Here is a 20,514-nt window from a genome sequence, read left to right as displayed (position 1 = left end):
TGTCCCGATGCCACCCCCGTGTACCCCCCGTGTCCCGGTGCCACCCCCGTGTCCCCCCGGTGTCCCGGTGCCACCACGTGTCCCCCCGTGTCCCCCTTGGTGCCACCCCCGTGTCCCGATGCCACCCCCGTGTCTCCCTCGGTGCCGGTGCCACCCCCGTGTCCCGGTGCCCCCCGTGTCCCCCCGTGTCCCGTGTCCCCCTTGGTGCCACCCCCGTGTCCCGATGCCACCCCCGTGTCCCCTCGGTGTCCCGGTGTCCCCCCCGGTGCCGATGTCACCCCCGTGTCCCCCTCGATGTCCCGATGCCACCCCCGTGTCCCCCCGATGCCACTCCCGTGTCCCCTCGGTGTCCCGGTCCCGGTGCCACCCCCGTGTCCCGGTGCCCCCCCGGTGTCCCGGTGCCACCACGTGTCCCCCTCGGTCTCGATGCCACCCCCGTGTCCCGGTGCCCCCGTGTCCCGGTCCCGGTGCCCCCCGTGTCCCGGTGCCACCCCCGTGTCCCCCTCGGTCCCGATGCCACCCCCGGTGCCACCCCCGTGTCCCGGTGTCCCCCCGGTGCCGGTGCCACCCCCGTGTCCCCCCGGTGTCCCGGTGCCATCCGTGTCCCGGTGCCCCCCCGATGCCACCCCCCGTGTCCCGGTGTCCCCCCCGTGTCCCGATGCCACCCCCGTGTCCCCCCGGTGCCCCCCGTGTCCCCTCGGTGTCCCGTGTCCCCCCCGTGTCCCGTGTCGCGGTGCCACCACGTGTCCCGTGTCCCCCCCGTGTCCCCCGTGTCCCCGCGGTGCCACCACGTGTCCCGTGTCCCCCCCGTGTCCCCCCCGTGTCCCCGCGGTGCCACCACGTGGGCGCTGATCCCGTTAAGCGCCTTTGTCGCCGGTGGGGGGGAGGGGACAGAGGTGCCACCATGGCCACCCCCCGCGCTGTCCTTGTCACCGGCTGCTCCTCGGGCATCGGGCTGGCGCTGGCGCTGCGCCTGGCGCGGGACCCGCAGCGCCGCTACCGGGGTGAGAGGAATGTCCCCAAATGTCCCCAAGTGTCCCCAAAGTGTCCCCAAAGGTGTCCCCAAATGTCCCCAAGGGTCCCCGAGGGTCCTCAAATGTCCCCAAGGAGGGAGCGGGACATGGGAAATACCGGCAGGGGAAAGGGGGGACACCCCGGGAGGGTCAGGGGGACACCCCAAATGTCCCCAAGGGTCCCCAGGGTGTCCCCAAGGGTCCTCAAATGTCCCCAAGTGTCCCCAAATGTCCCCAGGGTGTCCCCAGGTGTCCCCAAGGTGGGAGGGGGACACGGGAAATACCGGGAAGGGAAAGGGGGGACACCCCGGGAGGGTCAGGGGAACACCCCGGGAGGACCCCAAAGTGTCCCCAAGTGTCCCCAAATGTCCCCAAAGGTGTCCCCAGGGTGTCCCCAAGGGTCCTCAGGTGTCCCCAAGGGTCCCCAAATGTCCCCAAGGGTCCTCAAATGTCCCCAAGGCGGGAGCGGGACACGGGAAATACCGGGAGGGACACCCCGGGAGGACCCCAAAGTGTCCCCAAGGGTCCCCCAATGTCCCCAGGGTGTCCCCAAAGGTGTCCCCAGGGGGTCCCCAAGGGTCCCCAGATGTCCCCGAGGGTCCCCAGGGTGTCCCCAAGGGTCCCCAAGGCGGGAGGGGGACACGGGAAATACCGGGAGGGACACCCCGGGAGGGTCAGGGGGACACCCCAAATGTCCCCAAATGTCCCCAAGGGTTCCCAGGGTGTCCCCAGGTGTCCCCAAAGTGTCCCCAAGGGTCCCCAATGTCCCCAACAGTCCCCAAAGTGTCCCCAAGGTGGGAGGGGGACACGGGAAATACCGAGAGGGGAAACGGGGGGACACCCCGGGAGGGTCAGGGGGACACCCCAAATGTCCCCAAATGTCCCCGAGGGTCCCCAGGGTGTCCCCAATGTCCCCAGGGTGTCCCCAAATGTCCCCAGGGTGTCCCCAAGGGTTCCCAAGGTGGGAGCGGGACACGGGAAATACCGGGAGGGACACCCCGGGAGGACCCCAAAGTGTCCCCAAGGGTCCCCAGATGTCCCCAAAGTGTCCCCAACAGTCCCCAAAGTGTCCCCAAGGTGGGAGCGGGACACGGGAAATACCGGGAGGGACAAGGGGGGAACACCCCGGGAGGGTCAGGGGGACACCCCAAATATCCCCAGATGTCCCCAAAGTGTCCCCAATGTCCCCGAGGGTCCCCAGGGTGTCCCCAAATGTCCCCAAGGGTCCTCAAATGTCCCCGAGGAGGGAGCGGGACACGGGAAATACCGGGAGGGACACCCCGGGAGGACCCCAAAGTGTCCCCGAGGGTCCCCAGATGTCCCTACAAGGGTCCCCAATGTCCCCAGGTGTCCCCAAATGTCCCCAAAGGTGTCCCCAGGGTGTCCCCAATGTCCCCAGGTGTCCCCAAACGTCCCCAAGGGTCCCCAAGGTGGGAGCGGGACACGGGAAATACCGGGAGGGGAAGGGGAGGACACCCCGGGAGGACCCCAAAGTGTACCCAAGGGACCCCAAAGTGTCCCCAAGGGTCCCCAAATGTCCCCGAGGGTCCCCAGGGTGTCCCAAATGTCCCCAGGGTGTCCCCAATGTCCCCAGGGTGTCCCCAAGGGTCCCCAAGGCGGGAGCGGGACACGGGAAATACCGGGAGGGACAAGGGGGGGACACCCCGCGAGGACCCCGAATGTCCCCAAAGGTCCACAGAGTGTCCCCAGATGTCCCCAAGGGTCCCCAGGGTGTCCCCAATGTCCCCGAGGTGTCCCCAAGGGTCCCCCAATGTCCCCAAGGCGGGAGGGGGACACGGGAAATACCGGGAGGGGAACGGGGGGGACAGCCCGGGAGGACCCCAAATGTCCCCAAGGGTCCCTGAGGGTCCTCAAGTGTCCCCAAAGTGTCCCCAAATGTCCCCAAGGGTCCTCAGGTGTCCCCATTCGGGTTTTGGCGTCCCTGAGGAATTTTTGGGGTCTCTAATTGGGATTTTTTGGAGGTTTTTGGGATATTTTGGGATATTTTGGGATATTTTGGGGCGGGACCTGTCCCGGCGGGTTTGGGGGTGTCTCTGAGGGATTTTTTTGGGATATTTTGGGATTTTTTTGGGGTTTTTGGGGTGCAGTTCTTTCCCGGGGGGTTTGGGGGTGTCTCTGAGGGGTTTTTTTGGGATATTTTGGGATATTTTGGGGTTTTTGGGGTGCAGTTCTGGCCACCATGCGGGACCTGTCCCGGCGGGTTTGGGGCTGTCTCTGAGGGATTTTTGGGGGGTTTTTGGGATATTTTGGGATATTTTGGGGCGGTACCTGTCCCGGCGGGTTTGGGGGTGTCTCTGAGGGATTTTTTGGGATATTTTGGGGTTTTTGGGGTGCAGTCCTTTCCCGGGGGGTTTGGGGGTGTCTCTGAGGGATTTTTTGGGATATTTTGGGATATTTTGGGATATTTTGGGGTGCAGTTCTGGCCACCATGCGGGACCTGTCCCGGCGGGTTTGGGGGTGTCTCTGAGGGATTTTTTGGGATATTTTGGGATATTTTGGGGTTTTTGGGGTGCAGTCCTGTCTCGGCGGGTTTGGGGGTGTCTCTGAGGGATTTTTTGGGATATTTTGGGATATTTTGGGGTTTTTTGGGTGCAGTTTTGGCCACCATGCGGGACCTGTCCCGGCGGGTTTGGGGGTGTCTCTGAGGGATTTTTTTGGGATATTTTGGGATATTTTGGGATATTTTGGGGTTTTTGGGGTGCAGTTCTGGCCACCATGAGGGACCTGTCCCGGCGGGTTTGGGGGTGTCTCTGAGGGATTTTTTTGGGGTTTTTTTTGGGGTTTTTTTGGGGATTTTTTTGGGGTTTTTGGGGTGCAGTTCTGGCCACCATGCGGGACCTGTCCCGGCGGGTTTGGGGGTGTCTCTGAGGGATTTTTTGGGATATTTTGGGATATTTTGGGATATTTTGGGGTGCAATTCTGGCCACCATGAGGGACCTGTCCCGGCGGGTTTGGGGGTGTCTCTGAGGGATTTTTTGGGATATTTTGGGATATTTTGGGGCGGGACCTGTCCCGGCGGGTTTGGGGGTGTCTCTGAGGGATTTTTTTGGGATATTTTGGGATATTTTGGGATATTTTGGGGTGCAGTTTTGGCCACCATGCGGGACCTGTCCCGGCGGGTTTGGGGGTGTCTCTGAGGGATTTTTTGGGATATTTTGGGATATTTTGGGATATTTTGGGGCGGGACCTGTCCCGGCGGGTTTGGGGGTGTCTCTGAGGGATTTTTTTGGGATATTTTGGGATATTTTGGGATATTTTGGGGTGCAGTTTTGGCCACCATGCGGGACCTGTCCCGGCGGGTTTGGGGGTGTCTCTGAGGGATTTTTTGGGGTTTTTGGGATATTTTGGGATATTTTGGGTGCAGTTTTGGCCACCATGCGGGACCTGTCCCGGCGGGTTTGGGGGTGTCTCTGAGGGTTTTTTTTGGGGGTTTTTGGGATATTTTGGGGGTTTTGGGGTGCAGTTTTGGCCACCATGCGGGACCTGTCCCGGGGGGTTTGGGGGTGTCTCTGAGGGATTTTTTTGGGATATTTTGGGATATTTTGGGGTGCAGTTTTGGCCCGGCGGGTTTGGAGGTGTCTCTGAGGGGTTTTTTGGGATATTTTGGGATATTTTGGGATATTTTGGGGTGCAGTTCTGTCCCAGGGGGTTTGGGGGTGTCTCTGAGGGATTTTTTTGGGGTTTTTGGGATATTTTGGGATATTTTGGAGCGGGACCTGTCCTGGCGGGTTTGGGGGTGTCTCTAATTGGGATTTTTTTGGGATATTTTGGGATATTTTGGGATATTTTGGGGTTTTTGGGGTGCAGTTTTGGCCACCATGCGGGACCTGTCCCGCCGGGGCCCGCTGGAATCGGCCGCCGGGTCCCTCCTTGGGGACACTCTGCTGCTGCTGCCACTCGATGTCACCAGCGCCACCTCCGTGGCCGAGTGCCTCCGGCTCGTGCCCGACGGCCGCGTGGACGTCGTGGGTGAGGAAATTTGGGGACATTTGGGGAGATTTTGGGATTTTTTGGGGATTTTTGGGGTTTTTTTTTGGATTTTTGTGGATTTTTGTGGAGGTTTTTGGGATTTTAGGGGATTTTTGGGGTTTTTTTGGAGGTTTTTGGGGATTTTGGGGTGGTTTTGAGGGGTTTTGGGCTGGGTTTTGGTTCTGATGGGTGAATTTTGGGGGATTTTTGGGGATTTTTTTTGGAGGTTTTTGGGGTGGTTTTGAGGGGTTTTGGGGGTTTTTGGGCACCTTGGGAGGGTTTTGGGATGGGTTTTGGTTCTGATGGGCGAATTTTGGGGGAATTTTGGGGAGATTTGGGGAGATTTTTGGGGATATTTAGGTGATTTTGGGGGTGTTTTTTAGAGGTTTTAGGGGATTTTGGGGCTGTTTTGAGGGGTTTTGGGGGATTTTGGGGGGTTTTGGGCAGCTTTGGAGGGTTTTGGATCTGATGGGCGAATTTTGGGGGAATTTTGGGGAGATTTTTGGGGATTTTTTTGGGATTTTTGTGGAGATTTTTGGGATTTTAGGGGATTTTTGGTTTTTTTTTGGAGGTTTTTGGGGATTTTGGGGTGGATTTGAGGGGTTTTGTGCAGGGTTTTGGTTCTGATAGGGGAATTTTGGGGAGATTTTTGGGGATATTTTTGGGATTTTTGTGGATTTTTGTGGAGTTTTTTTGGGATTTTAGGGGGTTTTTTGGAGGTTTTGGGGGATTTTGGGGTGGTTTTGAGGGGTTTTGGGCTGGGGTTTGGTTCTGATGGGGCAATTTTGGGGGATTTTTTGGGATTTTAGGGGATTTTTTTGGGGTTTTAGGGGATTTTGGGGTTTTTTTGGAGGTTTTTGGGGTGGTTTTGAGGGGTTTTGGGGGTTTTTGGGCACCTTGGGAGGGTTTTGGGGTGGTTTTGGGATGGATTTTGTATCTGATGGGCGAATTTTGGGGGATTTTTGGGGAGATTTGGGGATTTTTAGGGGATTTTTGGGGTTTTTTTGGAGGTTTTAGGGGATTTAAAGGGGATTTTGGGGGATTTTGGGGTGATTTTGCCGGGTTTTGAGGGGTTTTGGACAGCTTTGGAGGGTTTTGGTTCTGATGGGCGAATTTTGGGGGAATTTTGGGGAGATTTGGGGAGATTTTCAGGGATTTTTTTGGGATTTTTGTGGATTTTTGTGGAGTTTTTTGGGATTTTAGGGGGTTTTTTGGAGGTTTTTGGGGATTTTGGGGTGGTTTTGAGGGGTTTTGGGGGTTTTTGGGCACCTCTGGAGGGTTTTGGGGTGGTTTTGGGATGGATTTTGTATCCGATGGGCGAATTTTGGGGGATTTTTGGGGAGATTTGGGGATTTTTAGGGGATTTTTGGGGTTTTTTTGGAGGTTTTAGGGGATTTAAAGGGGATTTTGGGGGATTTTGGGGTGATTTTGCCGGGTTTTGAGGGGTTTTGGGCAGCTTTGGAGGGTTTTGGTTCTGATGGGCGAATTTTGGGGGAATTTTGGGGAGATTTGGGGAGATTTTCAGGGATTTTTTGGGGATTTTTGGGGTTTTTTAGAGGTTTTAGGGGATTTTTTGGAGGTTTTTGGGGATTTTGGGGTGGTTTTGAGGGGTTTTGGGCTGGGTTTTGGTTCTGATGGGGGATTTTTTGGGATTTTAGGGGATTTTGGGGGTTTTTTTTGGAGGTTTTTGGGGTGGTTTTGAGGGGTTTTGGGGGTTTTTGGGCACCTTGGGAGGGTTTTGGGGTGGATTTTGTATCTGATGGGCGAATTTTGGGGGATTTTTGGGGATTTTTTGGGGGATTTTTGGGGATTTTTGGGGTTTTTTAGAGGTTTTAGGGGATTTTTTGGAGGTTTTTGGGGATTTTGGGGTTGTTTTGAGGGGTTTTGGGGGATTTTGGGGGATTTTGGGCGGTTTTGGGCAGCTTTGGAGGGTTTTGGTTCTGATGGGCGAATTTTGGGGGAAATTTGGGCATTTTGGGGGAGATTTTGGGGTTTTTTTTGAGATTTTAGGGCATTTGGGGGATTTTTGAGAGATTTTAGGGGATTTGGGGCAGTTTTGGGGGATTTGGGGCAATTTTGGGGGGATTTGGGCACCTTTGGGAGGGTTTTGGTTCTGATGGGCGAATTTTGGGGGAATTTTGGGGAGATTTGGGGAGATTTTTGGGGATTTTTTTGGGATCTTTGTGGATTTTTGTGGAGTTTTTTGGGATTTTAGGGGATTTTTGGGGTTTTTTTTTGGAGGTTTTTGGGGATTTTGGGGTGGTTTTGAGGGGTTTTGGGCTGGGTTTTGGTTCTGATGGGCGAATTTTGGGGGGGATTTGGGGTGGCTTTTATGGGATTTAATGGGATTTAATGGGATTTAATGGAATTTATCGGGATTTGGGTATTTTATTGGGATTTTTGGGGGGATTTGGGAATTTTTTGGGGTTCCCCTGACCCCCCCCCGCAAACCCCTCAGGGCTGTGGATTTGGGGTGGTTTTGGGTTGGATTTGGGGTTGGATTTGGGGTGGCTTTTATGGGATTTAATGGGATTTAATGGGATTTATTGGGATTTGGGTATTTTATTGGGATTTTTGGGGGGATTTTGGAATTTTTTGGGGTTCCCCTGACCCCCCCCCGCAAACCCCTCATGGCTGTGGATTTGGGTTGGATTTGGGGTGGATTTGGGGTGGATTTTATGGGATTTAATGGGATTTAATGGGATTTTTGGGGAATTTATTGGGATTTGGGTATTTTATTGGGATTTTTTTTTGGGATTTCGGAATTTTTTGGGGTTCCCCTGACCCCCCCCGACCCCCTCAGTGACCAACTCAGGGCTGTGGATTTGGGGTGGATTTGGGGGTGGATTTGGGGTGGATTTTATGGGATTTAATGGGATTTAATGGGATTTTTGGGGGATTTATTGGGATTTGAGTATTTTATTGGGATTTTTGGGGGCATTTCGGAATTTTTTGGGGTTCCCCTGAGCCCCCCCAAAAACCCCTCAGGGCTGTGGATTTTGGGGTGGTTTTGGGTTGGATTTGGGCTTGGATTTGGGGATGGATTTTATGGGATTTAATGGGATTTAATGGGATTTAATGGGATTTAATGGGATTTTTGGGGGATTTATTGGGATTTGGGTATTTGATTGGGATTTTTGGGGGCATTTCGGAATTTTTTGGGGTTCCCCTGACCCCCCCCAAAAACCCCTCAGGGCTGTGGATTTGGGGTGGTTTTGGGTTGGATTTGGGGTTGGATTTGGGGTGGAGTTTATGGGATTTAATGGGATTTAATGGGATTTTTGGGGGATTTATCGGGATTTGGGTATTTTATTGGGATTTTTGGGGGGATTTGGGAATTTTTTGGGGTTCCCCTGAGCCCCCCCAAAAACCCCTCAGGGCTGTGGATTTGGGGGGGTTTTGGGTGGGATTTGGGGTGGAGTTTATGGGATTTTAATGGGATTTTTGGGGGATTTATTGGGATTTGGGTATTTGATTGGGATTTTTGGGGGGATTTTGGAATTTTTTGGGGTTCCCCAGTGCACAACGCGGGGGTCGGGCTGGTGGGGCCCCTGGAGAGCGCCTCGGAGGCGGAGGTGCAGCGAGTTTTCGACACCAACGTTTTCGGGGTGCTGCGGCTGACCCAGGCCCTGCTCCCCCAAATGAAGCAGCGCCGCAGCGGCCACATCGTGGTGGTCAGCAGCGTCATGGGGCTGCAGGGTGAGACCCCCAAAATCCCTCCTCGGCACCCCAAAATTCGGCTTCGGCACCCCAAAAAACCCCCGGGACCCCAAAAAAACCCCGGGACCCCAAAATTCGGCTTTGGGACCCCAAAAAACCTCCTCAGCACCCCAAAATTCATTTTTGGGACCCCAAAAAACCCCCAGGACCCCAAAAAACCTCCCCGGGACCGCAAAAATTCCTCCTCGGGACCCCAAAATTCGGCTTTGGCACCCCAAAAAACCCCCGGGACCCCAAAATATCCCCGGGACCCAAAAAATCCTCCTCAGGACCCCAAAATACCTCCCCGGGACCCCAAAAAACCCTCCTCGGGACCCCAAAATTTGGCTTTGGCACCCCAAAAAACCCCCGGGACCCCAAAAAACCCCAGAGACCCCAAAAAAACCCCGGGACCCCAAAATTCGGCTTTGGGACCCCAAAAAAACCCCGGGACCCCAAAACACCCCCGGGACCCCAAAAAATCCTCCTCAGGACCCCACAAAACCCCCAGGACCCAAAAAACCTCCCGGGGACCCCAAAATTCGGCTTTGGCGCCCCAAAAAAACCCCGGGACCCCAAAAAAACCCCGGGACCCCAAAATTCGTCTTTGGGACCCTAAAAAATTCTCCTCGGGACCCCAAAATTCGGCTTCGGCACCACAAAAAACCCCCGGGACCCCAAAACCTCCCCGGGACCCCAAAATTCGGCTTTGGGACCCCAAAAAACGCCACCGTGGTGGTCAGCAGCGTCATGGGGCTGCAGGGTGAGACCCCCAAAATCCCTCCTCGGCACCCCAAAATTCAGCTTTGGGACCCCAAAAAACCCCCGAGACCCCAAAATACCCCCGGGACCCCAAAATTCGGCTTTGGGACCCCAAAAAATCCTCCTCGGGACTCCAAAATTCATTTTTGGGACCCCAAAAAACCCCCAAGACCCCAAAAAACCCCCGGGACCCAAAAAATCCTCCTCAGGACCCCAAAATACCCCCAGGACCCCAAAAAACCTCCCCGGGACCCCAAAAAACCCTCCTCGGGACCCCAAAATTTGGCTTCGGCACCCCAAAAAACCCCCAGGACCCAAAAAAACCCCGGGACCCCAAAAAACCTCCCTGAGATCTCAAAATCCTCCTCGGGACCCCAAAATTCAGCTTTGGGACCCCAAAAAATTCTCCCCGGGACCCCAAAATTCGGCTTAGGGACCCCAAAAAACCTCCCCGGGACCCCAAAATCCATTTTTGGGACCCCAAAATATCCCCGAGACCCCAAAATATCCCCGGGACCCAAAAAATCCTCCTCAGGACCCCAAAATTCGGCTTTGGGACCCCAAAATATCCTCCTCGGGACCCCAAAATTCAATTTGGGACCCCAAAATTCGGCTTTGGGACCCCAAAAAATCCTCCTCGGGACCCCAAAATTCATCTTTGGGACCCCCAAATATCCCCGGGACTCCAAAATACCCCCGGGACCCCAAAAAACCTCCTCAGGACCCCAAAATTCATTTTTGGGACCCCAAATTTTGAGACAAACAAGACGTGAAACCCCAAATTTTGTGGGAATTGAGACCCCAAATCCCAAATTTTGGGGGGGGATCGAGACCCCAAATTTTGGGGGGGATTGAGACCCCAAATTTTGGGGGGATCAAAACCCCAACCCCCAAATTTTGGGAGGGGATCGAGGCCCCAGATTTTGGGGGGATCAAAACCCCAAACCCCAAATTTTGGGGGGGATGGAGACCCCAAATTTTGGGGGGATCCAAACCCCAAATTTTGTAGGAATTGAGGCCCCAAACCCCAAATTTTGTAGGACTTGAGGCCCCAGACCCCAAATTTTGTAGGAATTGGGGCCCCAACCCCCAAATTTTGGGGGTCTGGAGGCCCCGGACCCCTCCGGAGCCCCCCCAAAATGTTGGGGTCCCCCAGGGGTGGTTTTCAACGACGTCTACGCCGCCTCCAAGTTCGCGGTGGAGGGGCTGTGCGAGAGCCTGGCCGTGCAGCTGCTGCACTTCAACGTCTTGTGAGTGCGGGGGGACCCCGAAATGGCCTAAAATCACCCCAAAATCAGCCTAAAATCGTCCTAAAGTCATCCCAAAATCATCCGAAAATCACCCCAAAATGAGCCTAAAATCGTCCGAAAATCAGCCTAAAATTATCCCCAAAATGAGCCTAAAATCATCCTAAAGTCATCCTGAAATCACCCCCAAAATCGTCCTAAAATCATCCTAAAATCACCCCAAAATCAGCCCAAAATCATCCTAAAGTCATCCCAAAATCATCCGAAAGTCACCCCAAAAACAGCCCAAAATCCTCCTAAAGTCATCCTAAAATCGTCCTAAAATCATCCAAAAATCATCCCCAAAACAGCCTAAAATCATCCTAAAGTCATCCCCAAAATCCTCCCAAAGGCACCCCAAAATGGCCCAAAATCATCCTAAAGTCATCCTAAAATCAACCCCAAAAACAGCCTAAAATCATCGCCAAAATCAGCCCAAAACAGCCCAAAATCATCCTAAAATCATCCCCAAAACAGCCCAAAATCATCCTAAAATCATCCCCCGAAACGGCCTAAAATCATCCTAAAGTCATCCCCAAAATCCTCCCAAAGGCACCCCAAAATGGCCTAAAATCGTCCTAAAATCATCCAAAAATTATCCCCAAAATCATCCTAAAATCACCCCAAAAACAGCCCCAAAACGGCCTAAAATCATCCTAAAGTCATCCCCGAAACATCCCAAAATCATCCTAAAATCATCCCCAAAAACAGCCCAAAATCCTCCTAAAGTCATCCTAAAATCATCCTAAAATCACCCCAAAACGGCCTAAAATAATCCTAAAATCATCCCCAAAAACAGCCCAAAATGATCCTAAAATCACCCCCAAAAACAGCCCCAAAACAGCCCAAAATCATCCTAAAATCGTCCTAAAATCATCCTAAAATCATCCTGAAATCATCCCCAAAACGGCCTAAAATCATCCTAAAGTCATCCCCGAAACAGCCCAAAATCATCCTAAAATCATCCTAAAATCGTCCTAAAATCATCCAAAAATTATCCCCAAAATCGTCCTAAAATCATCCTGAAATCATCCCCAAAACGGCCTAAAATCATCCTAAAGTCATCCCCAAAACAGCCCCAAAATCATCCTAAAATCATCCCCAAAATCAGCCTAAAATTATCCTAAAATCATACCCAAAATCATCCCCAAAAAATTCCCCCAAAATTCACAAAAAATTCACAAAAAATCCCAAAAACTCCCCAAAATTCCCCCCAAAAATCCCCCCAAAATTCCCAAAAAATTCAGAAAAAAATCCTCAAAAACTCCCCAAAAAATTCCCAAAAAATCCCCAAAAAATCACAAAAAATCACAAAAAAATCCCCAAAAATCCCCAAAAAATCCTCCAAAAAATCCCAAAAAATCCCCAAAAATTCACTACAAATTCCCAAAAAATCCAAAAAAATCCTCAAAAACTCCCCAAAAAATCCTCCAAAAAATCCCAAAAAATCCCCAAAAATTCACTACAAATTCCCAAAAAATCCCAAAAAAATCCTCAAAAACTCCCCAAAAAATCCTCCAAAAATTCCCAAAAAAATCCCATAAAATCCCCAAAAACTTCCCAAAAAATCCCCAAAAAATCACAAAAAAATCCCCAAAAATCCTCAAAAACTCCCCAAAAAATCCCCCAAAAAATCCCAAAAAAATCCCAAAAAATCCCCAAAAAATCCTCCAAAAATTCCCAAAAAATCCCCAAAAATCCCCAAAAAAATCACAAAAAATCCCCAAAAAATCACAAAAAATCCCCAAAAATTCACTACAAATTCCCAAAAAATCCCCAAAAATCCTCAAAAACTCCCAAAAAATCCTCCAAAAATTCACAAAAAATCCCCAAAAATTCACTACAAATTCCCAAAAAATCCCCAAAAAAATCCTCAAAAACTCCCCAAAAAATCCTCCAAAAATTCCCCAAAAAATCACAAAAAATCCCCAAAAAATCCCCAAAAAAATCCCAAAATCTCCCCAAAAAAATCCCCAAAAAATCCCAAAAAATCTCAAAAATTCCTCCAAAAATCCCCCCAAAATTCCCAAAAAGTCCCCAAAAATTCACAAAAAAAATCCCAAAAAATCCCCTGAAAATTCCCCAAAAAATCCTCCAAAAATCCCCAAAAAAATCCTCCAAAAATCCCAAAAATCCCAAAAAATCCCCAAAAATCCCCAAAAAATCCCCAAACTCCCCAAAATCCCCAAAACTCCCCAAAATCCCCAAAATCCCCAAATTTGGCAGCGTGTCGCTGGTGGAGCCGGGCCCGGTGAATTCGGCCTTTGAGCAGAAGCTGCTGCGGGAGGTGGAAAAATCGGAATTTCCGGGGGCGGACGCGGAGACGCTGCGCTGCTTCCGCGAGGTTTACCTGCCCGCCTCGCGCCGCGTCTTCGACACCTTCGGCCAGAGCCCCGAGCACGTGGCGCAGGTAAAATTTGGGAATTTTTTGGGAATTTTTTGGGAATTTTTTGGGGTTTTTTTGAGGTTTTTATGACGATTTTTGGGGTTTTTATAGCGAATATTGGGGCATTTTTGGGGCATTTCTGGCCCGGTCCCACCAGGTGTTCGACACCTTCAGCCAGAGCACCCAGGAGGTGGCACAGGTGAAATTTGGGAATTTTTGGGAATTTTTTGGGAATTTTTTGGGAATTTTTTGGGAATTTTTTGGGGATTTTTTGGGTTTTTTTGGTGATTTTTTGGGTTTTTATGGCGATTTTTGGGGCATTTCCTGACTGGCCTTCAGCACCTTCGGCCAGAGCCCCGAGCACGTGGCACAGGTGAGACCTGGGAAAATTTGGGAATTTTTGGGAATTTTTTGGGGTTTTTTTGGGGTTTTTATGGCAATTTTTTGGGGTTTTATAGCGAATTTTGGGGCATTTTTGGGGCATTTCTGGCCCGGTCCCACCAGTGTTTGACACTTTTGGTCAGAGCCCCGAGCAGGTGGCACAGGTGGGACCTGCGAAAATTTGGGAATTTTTTGGGGATTTTTTGGGAATTTTTTGGGATTTTTTGGGGTTTTTATGGTGATTTTTGGGGTTTTATAGCGAATTTTGGGGCATTTTTGGGGCATTTCTGGCCCGGTCCCATCAGGTGTTCGACACCTTCAGCCAGAGCCCCGAGCAGGTGGCACAGGTGAGATTTGGGAATTTTTGGGAATTTTTTGGGGTTTTTTGGGAATTTTTTGGGAATTTTTTGGGGTTTTTATGGCGATTTTTTGGCATTTTATAGCGAATTTTGGGGCATTTTTGGGGCATTTCTGGCCCGGTCCCACCAGGTGTTCGACACCTTCGGCCAGAGCCCCGAGCACGTGGCACAGGTGAAAGTCGGGATTTTTTGGGAATTTTTGGGAATTTTTGGGAATTTTTGGGAATTTTTGGGAATTTTTTGGGATTTTTTGAGGTTTTTATAGCGAATTTTGGGGTTTTTATAGCGAATTTTGGGGCATTTCCTGGCTGGCCTTTAACACCTTCGGCCAGAGCCCCGAGCAGGTGGCACAGGTGAGATTTGGGAAAATTTGGGAATTTTTGGGAATTTTTTGGGAATTTTTTGGGGTTTTTTGGGGTTTTTATGACAATTTTTGGGGTTTTTATAGCGAATTTTGGGACATTTTTGGGGCATTTCCTGACTGGCCATCAGCACCTTCGGCCAGAGCCCCGAGCACGTGGCACAGGTGAAATTTGGGAATTTTTGGGAATTTTTGGGAATTTTTTGGGAATTTTTTGGGAATTTTTTGGGAATTTTTTTGGAATTTTTTGGGGTTTTTTTGGGGTTTTTATGGCAATTTTTGGGGTTTTTATAGCAAATTTTAACCAGGTGTTCAACACTTTTGGTCAGAGCCCCGAGCACGTGGCACAGGTAAAATTTGGGAAAATTTGGGAATTTTTTGGGAATTTTTTGGGAATTTTTGGGGATTTTTTTGGGGATTTTTTGGGAATTTTTTGGGGATTTTTTGGGGCTTTTTTGGGGTTTTTATGGCGATTTTTTGGGTTTTTATAGCGAATTTTGGGGCATTTTTGGGGCATTTCTGGCCCGGTCCCACCAGGTGTTCGACACCTTCGGCCAGAGCCCCGAGCAGGTGGCACAGGTGAAATTTGGGAATTTTTGGGAATTTTTTGGAATTTTTTGGGAATTTTTTGGGGTTTTTTTGGGGTTTTTATGGCGATTTTTGGGGTTTTTATAGCGAATTTTGGGCCATTTCTGGCCCGGTCTGACCAGGTGTTCGACACCTTCGGCCAGAGCCCCGAGCAGGTGGCACAGGTGAGACCTGGGAAAATTTGGGAATTTTTGGGAATTTTTTGGGAATTTTTTGGGAATTTTTTGGGGTTTTTATGGCGATTTTTGGGGTTTTATAGCGAATTTTGGGGCATTTTTGGGGCATTTCTGGCCCGGTCCCACCAGGTGTTCGACACCTTCAGTCAGAGCCCCGAGCAGGTGGCACAGGTGAGATCTGGGAAAATTTGGGAATTTTTGGGAATTTTTTGGGAATTTTTGGGGGTTTTTATGGCGATTTTTGGGGTTTTTATGGCGATTTTTGGGGTTTTTATAGCGAATTTTGGGGCATTTCTGGCCCGGTCCCACCAGGTGTTCGACACCTTTGGCCAGAACCCCGAGCAGGTGGCGTAGGTGAGACCTGGGAAAATTGGGGAATTTTTTGGGAATTTTTTGGGATTTTTTTGGAATTTTTTGGGAATTTTTTGGGTTTTTTTGGGGTTTTTATGGTGATTTTTGGGGTTTTATAGCGAATTTTGGGGCATTTTTGGGGCATTCCCGGCCCGGTCCCACCAGTGTTTAACACCTTCGGCCAGAGCACCCAGGAGGTGGCACAGGTGAGATTTGGGAATTTTGGGAATTTTTGGGAATTTTTGGGAATTTTTTGGGTTTTTTTTGAGGTTTTTATGGTGATTTTTGGGGTTTTATAGCGAATTTTGGGGCATTTTTGGGGCATTTCCTGGCTGGCCTTTAACACCTTCGGCCACAGCCCCGAGCACGTGGCACAGGTGCGATCGGGGAATTTTTGGGAATTTTTGGGAATTTTTTGGGAATTTTTTGGGGGGATTTTTTGGGGGGATTTTGAGTTTGAGGTTTCTGGGTGGATTTTTGGGTTTTTGTGCAGATTTTTTACCATTTTTAAGCAGATTTTTGGATTTTTTGGGGGGAATTTTTGGGGGGATTTTTTGGGGGATTTTTTGGGGACTTTTTGAGGATTCAGAGTTTGAGGTTTCAGGGAGGATTTTTGGGATTTTGTGCAGATTTTTGACCATTTTTAAGCTGATTTTTGGATATTTTTGGGGGGATTTTTTGGGGGGATTTTTTTGGGACTTTTTGATGATTCAGAGTTTGGGGATTCTGGGAGGATTTTTTGGATTTCTGAGGGAATTTTTGGGTTTTTGAGGCAGATTTTTGACCGTTTTAAAGCGGATTTTTTTATTTTTTTGCGGATTTTTTTTGGGGTTATTTTGGGATTTTTGGGGGATTTTTTTTTATTTTTTGGGGTTATTTTGGGATTTTTTGGGGGGATTTTTTTTTTTGAGTTATTTTGGGATTTTTTGGTTTTTTTTTTTTTTTTGGGGTTATTTTTCAGGATTTTTGGGGGGATTTTTTTTTTATTTTTTGGGGTTATTTTGGGATTTTTTGGGGGATTTTTTTAAAAATTTTTTGGGGTTATTTTGGGATTTTTTGGGGGATTTTTTTTTTTTGAGTTATTTTGGGATTTTTTGGGGTTTTTTTTTGGGGTTATTTTGGGATTTTTGGGGGGATTTTTTTTTTATTTTTTGGGGTTATTTTTCGGGATTTTTTGGGGCCGTTTTTGACCCTTTTGGGGTGCCCCCCAGGCCATCGCGGGGGTGATCGCCGCCCCCCGCCCCCCGCTGCGGACCCCCACCACGCGGGGATTTGGGGTTTTGTGCAGATTTTGGACCATTTTTAGGCAGATTTTTTTATATTTCAGGGATTTTTTTGGGGGGATTCAGAGTTTGGGGATTCTGGGAGGATTTTTGGGGTTTCTGAGGGGATTTTTGGGGTTTCTGAGGGGATTTTTAGGTTTTTGAGGGGATTTTGACCATTTTTAAGCTGATTTTTGGATTTTTTTGGGATCTTTTTTGGGTTTTTTTGGGGGGATTCTTGGTTTGAGGTTTCTGGGAGGATTTTTGGGGTTTCTGAGGGAATTTTTGTGATTTTTATGCAGATTTTTGACCGTTTTAAAGCGGATTTTTTGATTTTTGGGGGGATTTTTTGGGGGATTTTTTTGGGGATTTTTTTGGGATTATTTTTTGGGGCCATTTTTGACCCTTTTGGGGTGCCCCCCCAGGCCATCGCGGGGGTGATCGCCGCCCCCCGCCCCCCGCTGCGGACCCCCACCACGCGGGGATTTGGGGTTTTGTGCAGATTTTTGACCATTTTAAAGCCGATTTTTGGAATTTTTTTGGGATTTTTTGGGGACTTTTTGAGGATTCAGAGTTTGGGGATTCTGGGAGGATTTTTGGGGTTTCTGGGAGGATTTTTGGGGTTTCTGAGGGAATTTTTGGGTTTTTGAGGCAGATTTTTGACCGTTTTAAAGCGGATTTTTTTATTTTTGGGCGGATTTTTTTGGGGATTTTTTTGGGGTTATTTTTTGGGGCCATTTTTGACCCTTTTGGGGGTGCCCCCCAGGCCATCGCGGGGGTGATCGCCGCCCCCCGGCCCCCGCTGCGGACCCCCACCAACGCCCTGTACTCGCCGCTGCTGGCGCTGCGCTTCGCCGACCCCCGCGGGGATTTGGGGGTTCGCTCCTTCCACCGCCTCCTCTTCGACCTGGGCCCCCTTTTCCAGCTCAGCCTGGCGCTGCTGCGCTGCCTCAGCTGCCGCTGCTGCCGCCGCCGCGTGCGCCCCCTCTGAGGGCACCCCCAAATTTGGGGGTTCAGGGGGTCCTGGGGGCGATTTGGGGTGAAATCGGGGTGATTTTAGGGGAGAAATTTGGGATTTTGGGGGGTTTTGGGGGGATTTTGGGGGGGTTTTCGGGGTTTCAACTGAGTCTGTCAGAGGGGACCCCAAAATTTGGGGGTTCAGGGGGTTTTGGGGAGATTTGGGGTGAAATCGGGGTGATATTGGGGGAGAAATTGCAGATTTGGGGGGATTTGTGGAGGGTTAGGTTGGGTTTTGGGGGAATTTGGGGGGATTTTGGGGGTCTCAACTGAGTCTGGGGGGTTTGAGTCACTCCTGTCAAAGGGGACCCCAAAAATTTGGAGTTTTTTGGGGGGTCCTGGGGGAGATTTGGGGTGAAATCGGGGTGATATTGGGGGAGAAATTGGGGATTTTAGGGGTTTTGGGGGGGGTTTTGGGGGGGTTTTCGGGGTTTCAACTGAGTCTGTCAGAGGGGACCCCAAAATTTGGGGTATTGGGGGGTCCTGGGGGAGATTTGGGGTGAAATCGGTGTGATATTGGGGGAGAAATTGGGGATTTTAGGGGGTTTTGGGGGGTTTTTGGGGGTCTCACCTGAGTCTGGCGCTGCTGCGCTGCCTCAGCTGCCGCTGCTGCCGCCGCCGCGTGCGCCCCCTCTGAGGCACCCCCAAATTTGGGGGTTCGGGGGGTCCTGGGGGGATTTGGGGTGAAATCAGGGAGGTTTTGGGGTGAAATTTGGGATTTTGGGCAGTTTTGGGGGGCTTTAGAGGGTTTTTTGGGGGGGCTTTTGGGGTCTCAATTGAGTCAAGGGTGTTTGAGTCACTCTTGTCAAAGGGCACCCCAAAAATTTGGGGGTTCGGGGGGTCATGGGGGGATTTGGGGTGAAATCGGGGAGGTTTGGGGCCAAAATCCGGGATTTCGGGGGGGTTTAGGGGATTTTATGGGGATTTTGGGGAGGTTTTTGGGATGGTTTGGGGGTATTAACTGAGTCTGGGGTGTTTGAGTCACTCCTGTCAGAGGGCACCCCAAAAATTTGGGGGTTTCGGGGGGTCCTGGGGGAGATTTGGGGTGAAATCGGGGAGGTTTTAGGGGAGAAATTCAGGATTTTGGGGGGATTTTGGGGGTCTCACCTGAGTCTGGCGCTGCTGCGCTGCCTCAGCTGCCGCTGCTGCCGCCGCCGCGTGCGCCCCCTCTGAGGGCACCCCGAAATCGGGGGTTTTTGGGGGGTCCTGGGGAGATTTGGGGTGAAATCGGGGTGATATTGGGGGAGAAATTGCAGATTTGGGGGGATTTGTGGAGGGTTAGGTTGGGTTTTGGGGGAATTTGGGGGGATTTTGGGGTCTCAATTGAGTCTGGGGTGTTTGAGTCACTCCTGTCAAAGGGCACCCCAAAATTTGGGGTTTTCGGGGGGTCCTGGGGGGATTTGGGGGGAAATCGGGGTGATATTGGGGGAGAAATTGGGGATTTTAGAGGGTTTTTTGTGGGGTTTTCGGGGTCAGAACTGAGTCTGGGGTGTTTGAGTCGCTCCTGTCAGAGGGCACCCCAAAAATTTGGGGTTTTTGGGGGGTCCTGGGGGAGATTTGGGGTGAAATCGGGGTGATATTGGGGGAGAAATTGGGGATTTTAGGGGTTTTTGGGGGTCTCACCTGAGTCTGGCGCTGCTGCGCTGCCTCAGCTGCCGCTGCTGCCGCCGCCGCGTGCGCCCCCTCTGAGGGCACCCCCAAATTTGGGGTTTTTGGGGGGTCCTGGGGGGATTTGGGGTGAAATCGGGGAGGTTTTAGGGTGAAATTCGGGATTTCAGGGGGGGTTTAGGGGATTTTATGGGGATTTCGGGGAGGTTTTTGGGGGGTTTTGGGGGTCTCAACTGAGTCTGGGGTGTTTGAGTCCCTCCTGTCAGAGGGGACCCCAAAAATTTGGGGTTTTTTGGGGGTCCTGGGGGGATTTGGGGTAAAATCGGGGAGGTTTTGGGGTGAAATTTGGTATTTTGAGGGGCCTTGGGGGGTTTTGGGGGATTTTGGGGGCATTTGGGGGTATTAACTGAGTCTGGGGTGTTTGAGTCCCTCCTGTCAGAGGGGACCCGAAAAATTTGGGGTTTTTGGGGGGTCCTGGGGAGATTTGGGGTGAAATCGGGGAGGTTTTGGGGTGAAATTTAGGATTTTGGGGGGGTTTGGGGAGGGTTGGGGGGTTTTGGGGGGTTTTTGGGGGGTTTTGGGGAGGGTTTTCAGGGTCTCAATTGAGTCTGGGGTATTTGAGTCACTCCTGTCAGAGGGGACCCCAAAAATTTGGGGTTTTTGGGGGGTCCTGGTGGGGATTTGGGGGGAAATCGGGAAGGTTTGGGGTGAAATCAGGGATTTTGGGCGGATTTTGGGGGGATTTTGGGGGTCTCACCTGAGCCTGGGGGTCCCCAGGTGTGTTTGAGTCGCTCCCGTCTGAGGCACCCCAAAATTTCGGGTTTTTGGGGGGTCCTGAGGGGGGATTTGGGGTGAAATCGGGGAGGTTTGGGGGTGGTTTTAGGGGATTTTTGGGGATCTTGGGCATTGTTGGGGATTTTGAGGGAATTCTTGGAATTTTGGGGAATCTTGAGGGTATTTTGGGGGGATTTGGGGAGAATTTTGGGGGGATTTGGGGGGAATTTTGGGGAATTTTTGGGGTCTCCTCCACACCTGGGGGGGTCTTCGCTGTCCTCCATTAAACCCGGAACTCCTCCCACAGCCGCTGCCTCATTCGCTGCCGCGCCGACGGTTTTAGGGGGAGATTTTGGGGGATTTTTGGGGATTTCTTTGGGGAATTTTTGGGGATTTTTGGGGATTTTTTGGGGATTTTTTTGGGGGAATTTTTTGCGGTCCCAATCCAGCGGAACTCAAATTCGGGCCACACTTTCCAGCCGGAAGCGAGCGGAAGTGACA

At 50.9% G+C, this 20,514-nt stretch overlaps 1 protein-coding gene and 2 long non-coding RNA genes across 3 annotated transcripts; 1 reads left to right on the top strand and 2 right to left on the bottom strand.

Annotated features, from left to right (window-relative positions):
• The first annotated feature begins 820 nt into the window (after positions 1–820).
• RDH8 (retinol dehydrogenase 8) lies at positions 821–17,659 on the top strand. Its single transcript, XM_041711735.2, has 6 exons — positions 821–1,004; positions 4,842–5,003; positions 8,523–8,702; positions 10,621–10,714; positions 12,977–13,160; positions 17,381–17,659. Exons 1-6 carry the CDS (start codon positions 905–907, stop codon positions 17,603–17,605), a joined length of 945 nt encoding a protein of 314 aa, XP_041567669.2. The 5' UTR covers positions 821–904; the 3' UTR covers positions 17,606–17,659.
• Positions 17,500–18,837, bottom strand: LOC121468317 (uncharacterized). The gene is made up of 3 exons (XR_012052288.1): positions 18,739–18,837; positions 18,203–18,299; positions 17,500–17,637 (listed from the first exon to the last, which is right to left on the bottom strand). It is a non-coding gene; the product is annotated as an uncharacterized lncRNA (long non-coding RNA).
• Positions 18,838–19,138: 301 nt separating this feature from the next.
• On the bottom strand, positions 19,139–20,495 carry LOC140681005 (uncharacterized). The gene is made up of 3 exons (XR_012052289.1): positions 20,272–20,495; positions 19,255–19,353; positions 19,139–19,177 (listed from the first exon to the last, which is right to left on the bottom strand). It is a non-coding gene; the product is annotated as an uncharacterized lncRNA (long non-coding RNA).
• Positions 20,496–20,514: the final 19 nt, after the last annotated feature.

The sequence above is a fragment of the Taeniopygia guttata genome, chromosome 30 (genome assembly GCF_048771995.1).
Source record: "Taeniopygia guttata chromosome 30, bTaeGut7.mat, whole genome shotgun sequence".
NCBI lineage: Eukaryota > Metazoa > Chordata > Aves > Passeriformes > Estrildidae > Taeniopygia > Taeniopygia guttata.
Note: the sequence above shows the minus strand (reverse complement) of the source record. Positions and strands in the feature narration are given on the sequence as shown.

Excerpts from the sequence above, each read along its gene's own strand:
- RDH8 (XM_041711735.2), top strand. The coding sequence starts at position 905 with ATGGCCACCCCCCGCGCTGTCCTTGTCACCGGCTGCTCCTCGGGCATC. Across the intron at positions 1,005-4,841 it reads CCCGCAGCGCCGCTACCGGG|TTTTGGCCACCATGCGGGAC; the intron begins GTGAGAGGAATG and ends TTTGGGGTGCAG. Across the intron at positions 5,004-8,522 it reads CGGCCGCGTGGACGTCGTGG|TGCACAACGCGGGGGTCGGG; the intron begins GTGAGGAAATTT and ends GGGGTTCCCCAG.